Source organism: Lycorma delicatula, chromosome 3 (assembly GCF_047948215.1).
Source record: "Lycorma delicatula isolate Av1 chromosome 3, ASM4794821v1, whole genome shotgun sequence".
In the NCBI taxonomy this organism is placed as follows: domain Eukaryota; kingdom Metazoa; phylum Arthropoda; class Insecta; order Hemiptera; family Fulgoridae; genus Lycorma; species Lycorma delicatula.
This window is the reverse complement of record NC_134457.1, coordinates 186,423,789-186,443,507: the sequence shown is the minus strand read 5'-3', so window position 1 is coordinate 186,443,507 and position 19,719 is coordinate 186,423,789. Positions and strand designations below refer to the sequence as shown.

The 19,719-nt window shown below is 30.4% G+C and overlaps 1 protein-coding gene across 1 annotated transcript in view; it reads right to left on the bottom strand.

The window, feature by feature from the left end:
* The window catches only part of LOC142322288 (protein DOP1 homolog), a 236,467-nt gene that overhangs the window by 117,646 nt on the left and 99,102 nt on the right, over positions 1-19,719 (bottom strand). Inside the window, exons 15-19 of the mRNA XM_075361200.1 lie at positions 18,388-18,695; positions 9,615-9,816; positions 5,610-5,908; positions 5,140-5,407; positions 2,769-3,077 (exon numbers count right to left, since the gene is read on the bottom strand). Of these exons, the coding sequence (XP_075217315.1) occupies positions 2,769-3,077; positions 5,140-5,407; positions 5,610-5,908; positions 9,615-9,816; positions 18,388-18,695 (1,386 nt within the window). The remainder of the gene's footprint in view (positions 1-2,768; positions 3,078-5,139; positions 5,408-5,609; positions 5,909-9,614; positions 9,817-18,387; positions 18,696-19,719) is intronic.

The window sequence follows — 19,719 nt, the reverse complement described above, 5'->3', positions numbered from 1 at the left end:
TTATTCTATTCATTCAAAAAGTGTACAGTAGTTCTTTTGTAAACAGTAAAAGTTCAGAAAGTGAACTGTACTTATTGTTGATTTCTCTAATCTTAACTTATTGTTAATTAGGTATTAGTTTTGTAATAAAAAAATCATTATAAAGTTTTTAGTAAATCTAACTGTATTTTGGTATTTATAATTTAATTATTAAATCAATTTTTTCTCATTTGAATTAATATTTTATATACATAATTTTTTTTATTATTATTAATTTTATTTTATATATTTGTGAGTAATAAATTGTATTTTACAAGAGATTTTTATATGTGTAATTTCTCAATATCCTGTTGAACCATGAACACGAGAAAATATAATGGATTCAAAGACAAATGTTTGATTTTAAACTTTAAAAAAAGTAAAATGATAAATTTAAATAAAACATTACACATAAATAATTAAAAATTAATTTAAAAATAAGTAACAATTAATGTCTACTTTTATAAAATTTGAAATATATAGTAAATTTAAATTCAATTTATAGCAACTACACCTCCTTATGGTCAACAGTTCTCCCAATGGATGAATCACATGATCATTAAAATTGAAAAACTTTCATTAAACATTTTTTTCTAATTCAACTGCTTTATTTTATTAATTTTCTTTTTTGAAGTAATTTTTTTTTTTAATTTTAGAACCAACAGGTTAATCTACATTCTACATTAACACTACAATACACAGACCATTTAGACTAAAGAGGAAATAATACAAGCCTGCAAAATTTGGGTTGGGTTGGGTTTTTTAACTTTAGGTGATTGATTCCTATGTATTTTTTTAGCACTTAATCTGAAAATAACCTTCATTTTCCCAACACATCAGCATTTTTTGCAAATCACAAATTTCAAAATTTGTAAAAAGTTGAAAAATTGCAAAAATGTGAAACTATAAAATAGACATACAAGGTTTTTTTTTTATAATATAAATTAATATAATATATTCACTTTTTTGGCTTATACTATGCATTATTATGGCTAAAGGGTTGAGTGGTCTCTGAAGAAGAGGGTGGGGGAGGGTGACAAAACTTAACAGATGACAAGGTTGACAGGTGACAGGTTGTGACAAGACTTAATATGATATAACATGTTTATTGGCAGCTATCCGCACTACTCATGCATCGTGCAACTACTATCAGTGCTGTTTCAACCATCAGCATGTGTAAATCAAGTTTTTTCTGTCCTCCATGATCAAAGGTATTTTTGGTGGTGGAAAATATATTTCCAGGCCATAAAGCAAACTTTCCATTTTCAAAATGGCTTTAAGAGGCTGTAAAAATGCTGCAGATTCTTTTTGTTACATTTGTGGTGAGTTAGGTAGAAAGGAAAAAAGAAAATATAAGAAGTTTCATTTGACAAGTGTATCTCACGACAAGTGAAAATAGGTGATTAACACAAAACTTATTAACACAACATTAACACAAATTAACACAACATTAACACAAATAGGTGATTAACACAAAACTACTGGCACCCCAGTACTTAGCTACACAAGTTTTGAAGGATGGTGGTCAAAGGGTGAACAAAAAACATTCAGATTTTAAGTTCCAATGGTAAGGCAAGAGCCGCAAAACCACACCAATGATTGTTACTTCTGTTCGGCTGGTGTTCATGGTTTCAATTTGAAGAATAAAAAAAAACCAAAAATGTGCTCCAAAAAAAGCTCTCGTATCTGAATAAAGTTCTCCTTGCATCTCTGCATCAAAGGCTTGATAAAACAATTTCCCAAAGCCTTATCAAAAGAAGGTAAATATTTTAAATATATCTGTGACAAATTTCCAGTCTTATCAACTGCCAACCTTAAAGAGTCTTTGCTGGTCCTGACACTGGAAAACTTCTCAATGATGGTAATTTTGAGAAAAAAATGGAAGTTCTACAGAAAGAAGCCTGGGGAGCCTTTAAAGACATAGTAACCAAGTTTTTCGGCAACAAGAAGGATCCGAACTTTAAAATCAATCATTCAGAACATTGAATTGTAAAAGTACAAAAATTTAGTGTTACATGAGCTTGAAGGTTTACTTCCTAAATTAACAACATGTGGACTATTTCCTGAAAATCTGGATGTCGTTAATGAAGATAGATGAGAGATTTTTCATAAGGACATGAAAGAAATGGAAATTAATAAACAGCTATAAATTCTAGCCAATCAACATGAAGCATTAAAATTTAAAAATGATTTCCCTCATTAATCATTCTGTTTGTACAAGCAAACATCCTGCACATGATATTATACTGTGAGAAGGGTTCACAAAAATAGTCAAATAGTTTGCCTCTTTATTCTGTGGTCACACACAGGCATGGATGTTTATAACGGCTTATTACTGCAGAAATTCAAAACTGAGTAATCAGTTAAAAAAATTATTAAATCCCTTATACTATCAAAATTTAAATGATATCCAAATGTTAAAATTTTCAGTTTCTAATTTTACATGATGTAAAAATGAAATTTTTAAATACATATTTTCTGTATTTGTAGCTGTCATTAAATTTTTTTAATCAAATCTTTCTGTACATCCTGTAGATGAAATGTTCTTTTCTCAGAAAAAAGTACAATTTTATAAGCAGTCTTTATATGTTGTGACCTACCTTCAAGGAATCTTTCCTAATAATTAAAAATATCTGTTATATTTCTTCTATTTCATTAAAAAAAAGTCATACCTAAAAGATAAACAATACAAAATAACTAATTTTATCCTTTCTTAAGTTTAAGAATTAATAATTAATTTTTATAATTACCAATAATATTGGTGATGGCATAAATACATGCATTAAGTTACTGAAGATCTGCGCTGGAGTATTACCACTAACAGCTAAAAGAGGCTGATTAAAAGGAGTAGAAGAATCAAGAAGGCAGTAATGACACAGCACAGTTAATGCTTCCACTTGAGTTATGGCATAATCAGCTGGAAAGCTAACTGGATTTAATGATGACTCTGGTTGCACGTAAGCTTTTGATAGAGACTCAATGTTTGAACAAATATGTTTTACCACTGTTGTAACAACTTTTGTAAGCGCTAAACCAAGATATGGCAATGCACATGTCACCTGAAAAATTTTTTTATCTAATTACTATCAATCAGTGTTGTACAAAATAAGAATCAGTACAATGATTACTTGTATTAAAAATATAAGAAGGATTTTGAATTTCAAAGGTGATATGGACACTAAACAAAGTCTCAATATATTTTTAAAATAATACATTAAGTGTATCAGAATCAATCATTACACATCAAATAACAACATACTCACAAACAATCACATCAAGCAGTATTTTAAATAGTATTTAAAATATAGTATTTTAAATACTTTTTAACAGTCTGCATTACTTAATTAATTAGAAAGTTAATATATTTAACATCCATATGTGAAAACTACTTTCTGTAATGTAAAATAGTAACAGTATTAAATTTATCGGTTTGATATAGATTAGCCCTGCAAGACGGACCTGTTGATGAAATACCATAATTCAACTGTATTTCACTAAATTATAGTTAATTATTGAAAAGTACATTTTCTACCTGAAGTCAACTTTAATATAAATCATATACTAGTCTTCTTTCTTAATAACTGATTGTTATCCGTAAATAATTAACATCAACAATAACTGTAATTAATAGCAATATTGAAATAATACTCTTATAACTTGTTTTCTCGTACTGTGTACATAACTATGTACACAGTACGAGAAAGCAAGTTGTTTGATAAGAACCTTCAACATCACAGATTGGGAGAAAAGTATCTATTTAATTTGTTAAATACAGATTATCTAATGTCATAAAATAATTGAATATAGTACACATAAATTAATTTCATTTAGAAAAATATAAGGTATCTGTAAATGAGTATTTCTTATGTTTCCAATATGGTTACATCACTATCACACATGTCAACGTCATGCTAAAATATTTACTGTCATATGCAAAACCTTTTATCAGTCAAAGAAGCAATATATATATATATATTTTTTTACTGATGAATTAATTTATCACAAGCTTAAGAAGCTTGTGCATGGGAATAAGAGAATGGAAATTTGTAGCGTGTGAAAAATGCCAGTGCTGACCAAAATTCAAACCTAGGACCTCTGGATGAAAGATCGAAATGATACCACTCTGCCATGGAGATCAGCTTTTTGATTTTTCACGTCGTATTTTCTGAGAATATAAATCCACTGACTATTAAAAAGCAGAGTAATGTTTTTTTTTTAAATTTGAGGATAAATATTGTCATCCAAAATTTTCCTTTATTAGAACCTAAAATCTTACAATTTTATATATATATGTAAAACATATGATATAAAATATACTTGCAGTATTTGAAAACTATCATTTAAAAAAAATTGCATTACACATATTACCATTTACTATTTACAATTTTTTTTTCATTCTATAGCACTAGTTAAGAGTAAAGATCTGTGCACTACACTTTGAGTGTAGTGTTACCTAGTACCAGTACTAGGTAACATCATACTAAAAGTAATGTAATTTGGATAGTTTGTACCTCTGAATTATTTCCAAAATAGAGTATGTGGGTAACTTTAATAAATAACCAAAGTAGTTAAGCCAGAAAATTTTTGTAGTGTTCTACCAAAGGAAAATATTTCAAAGTTTCAGTATAAACCTTTTGCTAATATATCAAAGTGAAGTATACAAATTTAAACTACCTATATCGTTAAGGTGAAAAATCAAATGCATTATGTAATTTCAAGAAACTCTGAAGATAATTACAAGGAAAATGCAAAAGTTTAAACTTTTTTAGTTTAAATTTAAATACAAAAATCAGAAAATAAAAAATGTCTAGTCCTTGCATTGCAACTCCTTTTTCAATGAGAACAATTAATAATGTCTTAATCTAGTAATTTAATCTAGTAAACCTTAATCTAGTAATTTTATTACAGTAAACCTTTGTTTACATGAAATCTCTCGTTATAATTATCTGCATAATTCACAGTCTATAGATTACCCAGTAGATTGCAGATAGTTTGTTTACCTGTTCCAAATACACTTAGCTTATCATATTCAGAGACAATGTCCTAATATGAAGAGTACAATTAAATAAACACATTAAAATACTAGTTACTACAAAACTGACAAATTGAAAAAATCAATACCAGAGCAGTCCAGTGAGTATGTGAATGTCTGCTTCGACCATGCTGTTCTAATGCTTTGGTAATTGCAGCAAGGAACATAGGCTGTTGAGGAATTACACGTCCAGATATATATTTCAATTCACCAGAACTTCCACTGCTACTGACACCATTTTCTTGTTTTTCAGTTGCTAATCCAGCAGTGGATGATGCTGTTGATGATGTATCATTTTCAATAGAATTACGTCTTGAATTTACCTCACGTTCTAGCATCAAAAGCGCTAACAAAAACCTGAAATATACATTATATTTTAAACAGTACACAAAATAAAAAATCTACACATAAAATTTTTATTTTGGAGTTTGACCCCCACTTACTCTTGAAATGAAAAAAAAAACAAAACAAAACATATTCTGTCAAGAAATTAATAAATAAATGGCATACAATTTAATTTAATGAAAAACTTCTTTAATTACACAGAATAATACCTTACCTAAGCAACTGAATCTGGAAAGCTTCAGAATGTCTTGATACACCATCAACTTTTACATCATCATCATCCTCATTAAAAGCTAGAATTTCTTGTGTAAATGAATTATGATGGGTTCCACGATTTTTATGTTGTTGATGCTGAAGCACAGTGGATAATACGCAGTGTAATAATACTTTTTGTAATTTAACACGAGATAATAAATCTGCAAGGTAACAAGCCAATCCATGTCCACTATCACGTACAATACCACATAGTTCACAGCTTATCAAAGAAAGTAATTCTACACTGCTTATTTGTACCTAAACATAAAAAATTAGAATTACATTATATAAATTTAAAATGTTTTATTGTAAATATAAAAATTAAAACTATTCTAAAAACAGAATATTCCTGACATTTCTATGTGTTACACCATTTTTTGAAGAAATAAGCAAAAAATTGAACATTGTGTTATAAAATTACAGCTTTTTCACAACAAATAACAACAGGTTTTTTCAATAATTCATCACATGGATTGAATGAAGCTAAACAAAAGTTAAAAATGAATTGTTTATAATTTTACTACAAGTTGGTACCCATAATGAATGAGATATTGTTGAGAAATAACCATTACAGTAACGCAGAACTCATTTGAACATAAAAGACTATTCTTTTACTTTGTCTGCTATTAATAATATTGACCTTCTTCATTGCATCATTGCTTTAGACATTAAAATTATACAAAAAAGTAATAAAATCAACATTAATTTAGACAATAAATTTTAGAATAAAAGATTAAATAATTGTTTATCTTATTAATAACTTTTTCTATTCTTATCATAAACAAAATATTGTTACAGCAAAGCAATTCTTTTTAACACAAAAATTATTAAGATACATGCTACTAAAATAATACAGGCTTCTATCAAGACACTATATATCTACACTAAAAATGGATACCGTGAATAGACATCAACAAACATGAATGTACGTATGGAAATACACTTATTTACGTAAGTGTATTGCTATGTGTAAAAAAGCACAAGCAATTTTGATGGGCAATGTTGATAATTCAATCATCATTTATGAATACAAGCAACAATCTCAGTAATGGACTACTTTCCTTAAATTTTCACTTAAGGAACCATAATCGTGCAGCTGGAGGTATTTGCAAGATCTTTAAAACCAAAAGCCATATATAATAACATCATGGTGGAGTATCTGGACTTATTAATGGTTCTTGGAAAAAAGGGAACAGGATTTTCAGTACTTGAACAGGATCCAATTAAGTGATTACTGAAATTATAGCACTCTTTCTCAGAACATGGAAAGCCAAAAATTGAAATAACGACAGGTTAAATAAAATGGGAAATGGAAAAAAAGAGGTAAAGATAAATGTTGAAATCAGTGGGGTAAGGCAAAAATAAAAAGGAGAAAAATTGGGGACAGTTAGAAAAAATGGAAAGTTTATTTTTTATTCTGGGTGAAAAACATTTCCATGTTATTATTGCCTGGAAAACAAAAATATGAAATATAAAAATAATATATAAAATCTACTAAGACAACAAAAAAATTAAAACAAAATAGAAACTTGAAGTAGAAATTTAAAAACAGAATTAAAACTCAAACTAAAATACTAAAAACAAGACAAAATAAAAAACTTAAACTAAAATGTTAAATACAAAAATATACAACTACCGTAAAAAAAAGAAAATTTTAAGAACATTATTAAAAAGTATGTAAAATACTAATACTTTGGCAAAATAAAAATACCCAGTCCAAAACTTCTTTATTATTGCCCAGGATCTGATGAAAATTCCTGGTTAATTTAAGTTTAAAATGCAAGGTCGCATAACGTATAAAATCTACAAGGATGTGGCACACAGCCAAGTGGCAGTTGCATTGTACGCACATCAGTGCATTTTCTGCTTACATCTCAGGTACTCATGAGTAGCTTTCTCTCCTATCCGCAAATGGCAGAGGACCACTTCTTCTCGGCGAATTTTCCTGTAGGAGAATCCCATTGCAACTCAGTATCTTTGATATAGCGAAGTTAGTTGTTGACTATGGCAATCCACTTGCTTGCCACCTCGCATGAAGTACATGTTTGACATGGTTAATAAAGTTGGATGTAGTAACACGGGTAGTGAAGGATGGTTGACTACATGCATCTTCAGCAGCGGAATCTGCATGTTCATTACCCGAAATCCCCACATGACTAGGAATCCAGCAGAAACCCATTTGTGTGTTGCAATGGTTCATCCAGCGATTGCATTGTAGATGTCGGTGATGACAGGATGTCTGGAATAAAAATTTTCTAAGGCTTGGAGAGCACTACATGAGTTGCTACAAATAAGGATACGACGGTACTCAGGGTTAGTAACATTCAAAGCCTTATGTGTAGAGTATAATTCAGCAGTAAAGACAATTGTAAGACCGGGTAGACCAAACATGTAGGTTCGGTCATTAACAATAAATGCGCATCCAATGGGATCGTACTGTTTCGATCCATCTGTGTATACTACTGCGTTTGGGTTTGTCTTGGAGAGAATATGGTGAAACATTTGCTGAAAGAAAATAGGTGGTTTTGATTCTTTATTGTATATCGTGAGGTCAAACATAATTAATACGGCTGATTCTCCACAGAGGATACGAACACAGATAAATAAAAAAAATGGAAGGTGTGGCAACATTTATAAGGTGTAGTAAACACTGGGTATGAATACCTACAGGGGCAGTATATCGTGGATGGTCTTCATATCTTCGATGATAAGGATTTCCAAGGACTGTCAAAAGCCGGATGATTTGGATGTTCTTTAAATGGATGAAATAAGATTCTAAAACCTGGTCCCATCTATTCCAAATAACTAAGGAATGCTGGCATGGTAGGAAAGCATTTTGAATAGCTGTCTCCAATAACACTAAATAGTCAATGGAGGATTGTCCTTGTCAGAAACCACAGTCTTCTGGAGATAAAAGGCCATATCTCTCCACATACCAAGTAAGCCTGCGGTTCACCATTCTCTCCATTATTTTGCATAAGACACTTGTCAAGGAGATAGGGTGGTAGCTTGAGCGGGTTGGTTTGTCTTTAAAGGCGAATGTATTAAAACCGTAAAGAGTGATATGAAAACAAGAGTACGATTTTCAGAGTTGTTTGATGTTATAACTGACTTGAGGTAGGAGAATGTTACTATCACAACTTCTGTTTAAAATGAATGAAATTTGTAGATATGAAAAGAAGAGGAGAGAAAGAAAACGTATTTGGTGATTATATTGACATATGGGATGAATAAAGAAAATAAAGTTCAGAAATGCTTGATATTAGGAATGCAGTATCAAATATGAAAGTCAGTAAAAATGAGAGCAAGACATTGGTGATAACCAGTAAATAAAGAGGACAAAGAAAAAAGCTAAAACTTCTTAACAAAATTTTTCAAATGGTAAAATGTTTTAACTCTACGATAGTGAGTTTATAGAGAATGGGGAGATTAGTGGAAAGATAGCAAAAACAATGTGGAATGCAAGAAATTTTTATCTTAGTGCAACAGGAGTAGTATGAATAAAGGAGCCAAGGAAATGTAAAGAAGTATTATACAAGAAGTACTTCATGAAAATTCTGACATAAGAATTTGGGTTATATAAGAACAAAAAGAAAGTAAACAGTTATAGAAATGAAATTTCTTAGAAAAAAACAAAGAGGTACTGTATGAGGAATGCAAGACCCTCAAAAACTTCAAAAATTGTGTCGAACAGGATAGGAAGAGCAAGACTCAAATGCTTTAGACAGGTTAAGAGAATGGGGGAATAGAGAACATGATTGAAAATGTTGAATCATGTGGTGAAGTGGGAAAAAATCAACAGGAAGACCAAGGAAAATGTATAGAGTTAAGAAGAATATTATTATAAGTAGGGGTGTAGAGGTAAATTAGTATTTTATGGTCACTTAGAGAAATTTTTTCAAAGCATAAAATTATCTTGAATCAAAATGGCAAGAATTTACATTCACACCAATAAATTACAAACCTGTCTATTTCCTGATATTTCATCCTGAGTTAGTTTAGTTTGCCCCAAATTAGGATAGTAACTGCGCATATAATATAAACATGTCGATATTAGTACTTCCAGATACATGCTGCTTCGACTACTGCTTGTATCTAAATCACCAGAAAATCCTCTTCCAAATATTGATTTTCTATGTCGTGCCAACAACTTAAGCAGAGGAGATCTAAAAAAAATAAAATAACAACATATCGTAACGGATTAACCTATTCATTTTAGAAATTTAATAAATGCAAAAGAAATATCAAAATTAAGGCAAAAAATACCATGAAATAACATACGATTAATTATTCCATAAAGATTTACACATCCATTTATTTATTTATTAATATCATAAAACAGCCATATTGTGGTTCAAGGCCAGTAGTCATAAGAATAAAAAACTAAATCTAAATAGATAAATAATATTATTTTATTTCAATGGGCAATGCTGCCACATCAGAGATTAGAATTTCTGCATGATGTGTCATACTTTAGTAGCCTTCAGCAACTTTCCTTACAGAGTATTTAAAATGAATGAGTTAATTCAAAATCCACATACTGTATTCGAGTACCCCGCACTTTTTTTCTTGGAATTGGAAAGAAAAAAAAGCTTACTTGAAACATAGCCTTTAATTTATATAAAGTAAACGATTTCTTAGAAGTACCTAAATTCAATTACATAAATATAGTTACATTAGGCTTTCGTTTATCAATACTGGATGTCGCTTATACAGAATACAACCTTAATTATTAACATCCTGTTCATATTATCAATAGGAACGAAGTTACGGTATTTTTATAAAACTGATTCATTCTGTATAGGCTGAATCTGGTTCTAATGACACTACAGTTACAGTATCAGTTACCCATTGTCGTCTTGTCTATTCGCCGTAGTCATTGGATGGTTATGTGCATTTTATCTGTTTAGTTTATCTTGTAAAGTTTAATACGGTGATTTATTTTAATTACAGCATTAAATTGAGTACAAAAGGACAGCGTCTACGATCTTTTACAGTAAATGAAAAACTGCGCGTTATAGAAGATGCTGAAAATACTGGAAATAAGGCGACAGGAAGAAAATTTGACGTAGATGAAAGCTACATTCGAGACTGGCGTAAGAAGAAACAACTTATGGTGAAAGGCACTGGTAAAAAAAGGTCTTTTCGTGGCTTAAAACCAAAATACACACATATAGAAAAAAAATTGTATGACTTTTTTATGGAAAAAAGGAAATGCGGTTATGCTGTCACAACAGAAATGTGTCAATCATATGTTTGTGAAATCGCTAAGTCATTGAATAAAGTTGATTTTAAAGCAAGCCGTGGATGGATAACACAATTTTTTGTAAGAAATGATTTGTCAATAAGACGAAAGACGACCGTTTCTTAACGACTTCCAGATGCTTATGAACAAAAAATATTACATTTTCACAAATACATAATAAATCTTAGAAAAGATAAAGGCTATTTGCCTTGTCAAATAGGAAATGCTGATCAAACCCCCGTATATTTTGAAATGCCATTTGACAAAACCATAAACAAAAAAGGTGAAAAAAGTGTTACGATTTGCACTGGTGGTAATGAAAAACAAAGGTGTAGTGTTATGCTTTGCATTACTTCTGATGAATCAAAAGTATCTCCATACATTGTTTTTAAAAGAAACTCTTCCTACCATACAGGTAAATGGAGTTATTAACAGAGCACAGGAATCAGGTTGGATGGACGAAACCTTAATTTTAGATTGGATCAGGTGTGTGTGTCAAAAGAGATCTGGAGATTTACTTAATAAAAAAAATACCGCTATGCTAGTAATGGATAGTTATTGGGGCATACGACTGATAAAGTGAAAGACATTTTAAAAAAGAGTATGACAGACCAAGTAATAATTCCAGGCGGATGGACATCTCTATTGCAACCACTAGATGTCTGCATTAATAAACTGTTCAAATCTGCATTAAAACAACTGTACAGTAAATGGACGGCTGATGAAAATTTCTTTCTCACGCATTCAGGAAGAATCAAACACCCAGATTTTAACCAGATTTGTGTTTGGATAAAAGATGCTTGGGAAGGTATTTCCACAGAATTAGTAAGGAAAAGTTTAAAAAAATGCAGAATATCTAATGAACTTTATGATAGTGAAGACGATCACCTTTGGCAGAGCGACGTGGAGACTCTTCTACAGACATTGACAGTGACAGTGATTAATTAAAAATAAAATCCCATAAAATGAAATGATCCTTTTAAACATGATATTTTCTTTTTGTTTTACTGGCCTACTGATTCTGAACTAAACTAGTACTTACAGTAATTAATTAATGTAATATTAGTATTGTAATTTAAATGAACGAATTAAATGCTTTACTTTCAGAATATTTTCATATTTACATATTTTTTTATCATACCTGTTGCACTTTAAAATACCGGTATATTCTCAATCATTTTTTTTAGATTTTCGGTCTAGAAAATCGTGGTGTGGGGCTTATTTGGTGACGGGGGGTACTCGAATAAATACGGTAATTCAGAATACAGTCATTTAATCTGTTTGCATGAAAAAGGGAAACTGCTGCCAAGATTCATGGACCACTAGTTTCTGTTTATAGCAATGATGTTATGAATATGCAAATTATGCAAATACTGTGTCATCAATTTAATGAGGATAAGAAAGGATTCAAGAGGAAGAAAGGAGAAAAAGATTATCTTATATCACTGATGAAATCATTTAACAAATTTTAAAAAAAATTAATGTACATCAGAATAAGCAACTATCTCCCCATAATCCCTTAAACGGATCAGAGCTTTTTTACCCAGGAAGAAGCAGTTTAGTTATCAATCATTTTCCATTAATCAGCCTAAATATGTGAAGTAAATATTCTTTTCTTTTTATGCAGAAATGAAAGATCACCCAAAATTAGTTTCAGATTTCTACAAGGAAAAACCTTTCCCTAAATACCCATGTACAAATTCAGGCTTCGAAACAATAAAAAATATCACAGATTATGTGACTTCCAAAATCTTGCAGTAGTCATAAAAGAAGAAAATTTGCCTACTACTTGAGAGTCAAGGGATCAAACTTATAATTTAACAATGTGCAAGCACCACAGTTATGTTAATTGGTTTCTATTTTGCTGATAAATTGAATGCAAAATCATACATGAATTTCTTATTAATGTGTTTCATGACCTAATGGAGAATCATTATCAGAAAGTTCTGAGTATTCATTTTTTGAAAAATAGATTAAGAATGTGATACATTCTTCCTATGTTCCATCTTACTATAAACATATCATCCACTCATTATTTCTGTCATTATATTTACTTATAAACTGTCATGCAGACTAGAGAAATATTTTTAATTCTCATTCAACTGCAAGTTCTTGTGTGTGTAACATTCAATTTTGTAGCTAGCTTTCGTATTTGTGGAAATATGTTCAGTAAAATGAGTGTAAATTAGTGTATTTATAAGTGTTCCTTTTTAAACAATATTAGTTATTATAATTTATAACAATGCCTTGCAGTTGCATTAATCATACAAACAAATTCTGCTATATCTGTGGCAAGGTAACAAAGTCTCAGAAAAGAAATATAACTACACTGATAAAAAGGTTGCATGAACTGTATTTTGGATGTATATTAGCTGATCAGGGCAAATCTTGGACTCCTCATATTTGCTCTGGTTCTACTTAACATTTTTGACTGGTTGGCTAAATGGATCTCGTCACATGCCATTTGCAATTCCAATGGTTTGGAGAGAACCTAAGGGTCACACGACAGACTGTTATTTTTGTATAAAAAGATATCTGGGATAACAGGTAAAATTAGACGTACTGTTAAATACCCTAATATTCCCTCTGCCATTCAGCCAGTGTCATATAGCCAAGAGCTTCCAATTCCAGTTCCACAAGAAACATAGTACTTAGATGAAGATGAAAATGTCTAATCTTGTGCTGTCTTATCAGGCGATGAAGAAAGACATCCAAACTTTTATAGAAAATAGATATACTGAACCCTTTAATTAATCAGTCAGAATTAATGATCTTGTTTGTTAGTTTGTGATCTAAATTTATCAAAGAATCAAGCAGAAATACTGGCATCTTTTACAACCAAACACTAAAATAAGTGCTTTCAGTGACAGACAGTCGAATTTGAACATTTCTTCTCTCAATACAAAAACTTAGTATACTGTAATGATATGAACTTTTTACTGGAAGCTTTGGAACATATGCACCATCTATATGAATGGAAACTTTTTATTGACTTGTCAGAGCTTAGTTTGAAAGCTGTTCTACTTCAAATTGGAATAAATACCCAGCAATACCATTAGCATACGGTGTTCAAATGGAGTCTCATGAAAATATTAAACTTGTATTGAGCAGGATTAAGAATGAAAAATATTTATGGCATATTTGTAGAGATCTGAAAGTAATAGCACTTTTACTTTGATTGCAACTCAGATACAATAAGTTCTGTTGCTTTTTATGCGAGTGGGACAGCAGGGAAAGGAAAAACCATTACATAAAAGAGCACTGGCCAAACAGAGAGGTACTGATTGTAGGAGAGAAGAATGTTGTTAGTTCAGGCATTAGTAAAATAAAGGAAGGTATATTTGTTGGACCACAAATAAGAAAACTGAGTGATCCAGTGTCTGAAGAATGTTTGAATGACTTGGACGTTGCTGCATGGAAATCATTTCAAAATGCGGTAAACAACTTCCTTTGAAACCATAAGGCTAGTAACTACAGAAAACTTGTGAGTGAACTCCTTCAAAACTACAGAGAGTTTGGGTATAACATGTCATTCAAAATCCATTTCTTATATTCATAATTAGATTTTTTCCCTAACAATCCAGCACTATCAGTGATGAACATGGAGAACGCTTTTATCAGGAGATATCTGCAATGAAAATATAACAGGGAAAATGGAAACCAACAATGATCAGCTGAAATCTAAAGAAGGATCTTCAGCAAATTACAGCAGCACAAAATCAAAAAGAAATAGATTTTAGTTGAGTACAAAATTCATGTAATGTATTATCATATTACGTTCATCATACATTTTTTGTTTCAAAAGAAATTTCAATTACAAAAACTGAGCCCAGTAGAAAAAAAAAACATATATGAAATCAGCATAAAAGATACTGCAAGAATCAGCCATTCACTCTCATTTAACAAACAAAAAGTTTAATTTTGTTATTATACACCACTGCTTAGGTAACAATTCAGTTCAATAAAATTAAATGTAATAATGTTAGATATTATGTGTTAATATATAATTATTATTTTAAAATAATTTCAGTTTAAAAAAATGTTTTTGGATTTTCACTTTTTTTTTTTGTCTTCAGTCATTTGACTGGTTTGATGCAGCTCTCCAAGATTCCCTATCTAGTGCTAGTCGTTTCATTTCAGTATACCCCCTACATCCTACATCCCTAACAATTTGTTTTACATATTCCAAACGTGGCCTGCCTACACAATTTTTTCCTTCTACCTGTCCTTCCAATATTAAAGCGACTATTCCAGGATGCCTTAGTATGTGGCCTATAAGTCTGTCTCTTCTTTTAACTATATTTTTCCAAATGCTTCTATCTTCATCTATTGCCGCAATACCTCTTCATTTGTCACTTTATCCACCCATCTGATTTTTAACATTCTCCTATAGCACCACATTTCAAAAGCTTCTAATCTTTTCTTCTCAGATACTCCGATTGTCCAAGTTTCACTTCCATATAAAGCGACACTCCAAACATACACTTTCAAAAATCTTTTCCAGACATTTAAATTAATTTTTGATGTAAACAAATTATATTTCTTACTGAAGGCTCGTTTAGCTTGTGCTATTCGGCATTTTATATCGCTCCTGCTTTGTCCATCTTTAGTAATTCTACTTCCCAAATAACAAAATTCTTCTACCTCCATAATCTTTTCTCCTCTTATTTTCACATTCAGTGGTCCATCTTTGTTATTTCTACTACATTTCATTACTTTTGTTTTGTTCTTGTTTATTTTCATGCGATAGTTCTTGCGTAGGACTTCATCTATGCCGTTCATTGTTTCTTCTAAATCCTTTTTACTCTCGGCTAGAATTACTATATCATCAGCAAATCGTAGCATCTTTATCTTTTCACCTTGTACTGTTACTCCGAATCTAAATTGTTCTTTAACATCATTAACTGCTAGTTCCATGTAAAGATTAAAAAGTAACGGAGATAAGGAACATCCTTGTCGGACTCCCTTTCTTATTACGGCTTCTTTCTTATGTTCTTCAATTGTTACTGTTGCTGTTTGGTTCCTGTACATGTTAGCAATTGTTCTTCTATCTCTGTATTTGAACCCTAATTTTTTTAAAATGCTGAACATTTTATTCCAGTCTACGTTATCGAATGCCTTTTCTAGGTCTATAAACGCCAAGTATGTTGGTTTGTTTTTCTTTACTCTTCCTTCTACTATTAATTTGAGGCCTAAAATTGTTTCTCTTGTCCCTATACTTTTCCTGAAACCAAATTGGTCTTCTCCTAACACTTCCTCCACTCTCCTCTCAATTCTTCTGTATAGAATTCTAGTTAAGATTTTTGATGCATGACTAGTTAAACTAATTGTTCTGTATTCTTCACATTTATCTACCCCTGCTTTCTTTGGTATCATGACTATAACACTTTTTTTGAAGTCTGACGGAAATTCCCCTTTTTCATAAATATTACACACCAGTTTGTATAATCTATCAATCGCTTCCTCACCTGCACTGCGCAGTAATTCTACAGGTATTCCGTCTATTCCAGGAGCCTTTCTGCCATTTAAATCTTTTAATGCTCTCTTAAATTCAGATCTCAGTATTGTTTCTCCCATTTCATCCTCCTCAACTTCCTCTTCTTCCACACCATTTCTAATTCATTTCCTCCCTATAACTCTTCAATATATTCCACCCATCTATCGACTTTACCTTTCGAGTTATATATTGGTGTACCATCTTTGTTTAACATATTATTAGATTTTAATTTATGTACCCCAAAATTTTCCTTAACTTTCCTGTATGCTCCGTCTATTTTACCAATGTTCATTTCTCTTTCCACTTCTGAACACTTTTCTTTAATCCACTCTTCTTTCGCTAGTTTGCACTTCCTGCTTATAGCATTTCTTAATTGTCAATAGTTCCTTTTACTTTCTTCATCATTAGCATTCTTATATTTTCTATGTTCATCCATCAGCTGCAATATATCGTCTGAAACCCAAGGTTTTCTACCAGTTCTCTTTATTCCGCCTAAGTTTGCTTCTGCTGATTTAAGAATTTCCTTTTTAACATTCTCCCATTCTTCTTCTACATTTTCTACCTTATCTTTTTTTCTCAGACCTCTTACGATGTCCTCCTCAAAAATCTTCTTTACCTCCTCTTCCTCAAGCTTCTCTAAATTCCACCGATTCATCTGACACCTTTTCTTCAGGTTTTTAAATCCCAATTTACATTTCATTATCACCAAATTATGGTCGCTATCAATGTCTGCTCCAGGGTAAGTTTTGCAGTCAATGAGTTTATTTCAAAATCTTTGCTTAACCATGATATAATCTATCTGATACCTTGCAGTATCGCCTGGCTTTTTCCAAGTGTTTATTCTTCTATTATGATTTTTAAATTGGGTGTTGGCAATTACTAAATTATACTTCGTGCAATACTCTGTAAGTCGGTCCCCTCTTTCATTCCTTTTGCCCAGCCCGTATTCACCCACTATATTTCCTTCCTTGCCTTTTCCAATGCTTGCATTCCAATCTCCAACTATTATTAAATTTTCATCTCCTTTTACGTGTTTAATTGCTTCATCAATCTCTTCGTATACACATTCTACCTCATCATCATCATGGGCGCTTGTAGGCATATAGACGTTAACAATCGTTGTCGGTTTAGGTTTTAATTTTATCCTTATTACAATGACTCTATCGAGTACTCTTATGATTTTCACAAGATTTATTAAAAAAATGACAACTGTTTTGACACATAATACCATCCTTAGATGAAACGCATAGAATACATACATACATAGAATACTATGTGTCGAAACAGCTGTTATTTTTTAATAAATCTTGTGAAAATCAAAAAAAATGTATTTTGCTTTATTATCTAATTTGTTATTATGCATTTTTACCAAGTAAAGACATTATCCATCAATTAATTTCAATTTTAAACTTTCGTTTTTACTAAAAAATTCTGCATTCTGGTTGTATTTGAGCAGGCGAGGTGTTATTAGATTAAAAATAATATAATTAGAATATTTAGTAAATAAGTAGTAAGTTGCTTAAAAAAAGAAGCATTAGACTGAATTATTTCTCTATTGTGGAATTTTATTATTAACTCACACTAACAACTTCCCCACCATATATTTTTTCTAATATTGACAATAAAAGGAGCAAGTAATTAAATAACAGATGATCTTTTTTTCAATACACCAAGGAGATAAGACTTCTCTAATGATGTATATAAACAGCTAATTCCAAATCTTCACCTAACATTATTTAACTTTGATAACTTACAGAAAACAGTACTAAATTTGGCTTTTGTTAAAGGCATTACACCTAAGCCTATATTACTTCACTTTCTTTACACTTTTAAATATTTCAATGAGTAGCAACAATGAACCACTCACTTTATCATGATTATAATTTTTATTATTTCTAAAATACACGAAAATAAACTGCAGTAAGAAATCTTATAATTAGAAGTTTTAAAATAAGATTAGAATTAAACATCCAATAATAAAAAACAAAAATATACCTTGAAGGTAACCCAGTAGTTGCAGCAGCACAGAGAAATGCACGTGAATTTGTTGTTAAAATGTTGCGCAGTGTTTGCAAGGCGTATAATGTTCGTAAAGAGTCATAAACACCACAATACAATAATAGATGAGAGTGCAGATGATCAACACCATTACCTGCTTTACTAGCAATACTACCACCCTGAGATAATTTCTGTGATCTTGTATGACCAATACTCCAAGACTCTTTACTGCTGCTATATGTTGCAGAAGTTGTGTTAGTTTTTAGGCTTGAACATGGCTCTGACAGTGATGAATCTTTTGAAGCCTAAAAAAATACACACACATATATATATATATATAATTAATAGTAAAATATTGAAACTGTAAGCACTGATTATAAATTGCACTGCTTGTTAATAATTCAGAATTTCTATTACATCATTTTCCTCCACAGAGGAATAACAAACTTTCAAACACTTATTACTCAAATCCAAATTACATAAAGATGCAAACACTCTCAATTATGTAATGATAGTTCATAAAAAAATAGCTTCAAAATAAAAATGAGCTCATTTTAAATTATTAATATGCATTCATATATTTTTTTAAATATATAACTAAAAAATTAAAAACAAATGCTTGATCTGAAAACTACCACACACTCACAAGATGTAAATGAATAACTAAAAAAAACAAATTATACTGTTGAAGATCCTTTAGAAATTAGTTTGTCCTGAATTATAATTTATTCTAAACTAAACAATAAATATGGCTTTTAAATTTCTAAATTACTAAAAACACTACTTTCAAAGAGCATTTTAATGATGAAAGTTAAAAAATATTTGAATTCAGTCATGAAGATTTAGTAAATTTCATAAGGCTATATGAAAGTAGAATGTTTAGTATCGATCAAACTATGAACAAAGTAGAAAAATACCAAACATTGTTAACAAGAAATTTTGAAAGAAAAATATTCAATGATTATAGAGATAGTAAAACTGACATACTAGATAAAATAAACCATAAAATTACGACAACAGTTTGAAATAAATATTAATTACAAACAACATTAGCAATTTACAAACTAAAAATCATGTTAATGAAAGCAGAGTTAAAAATTTAAGTAAAATATAAAATTCAAAATATTGTTGAATGATATTCACACTTTCAAGAATGAAATAACCAGATTTAATTCACAAATATAGGCATTCTGACATAAAATTTAAATTTTCTCATCTTTGCTAATTTGATTCTTTCTTCAGTTCTGTTAATTCTTTTATACCTTGTTACAAGTGATTTTTATAATTATTAGTATTATGCATTCTTAACTTTAACTAATGCCAGACATG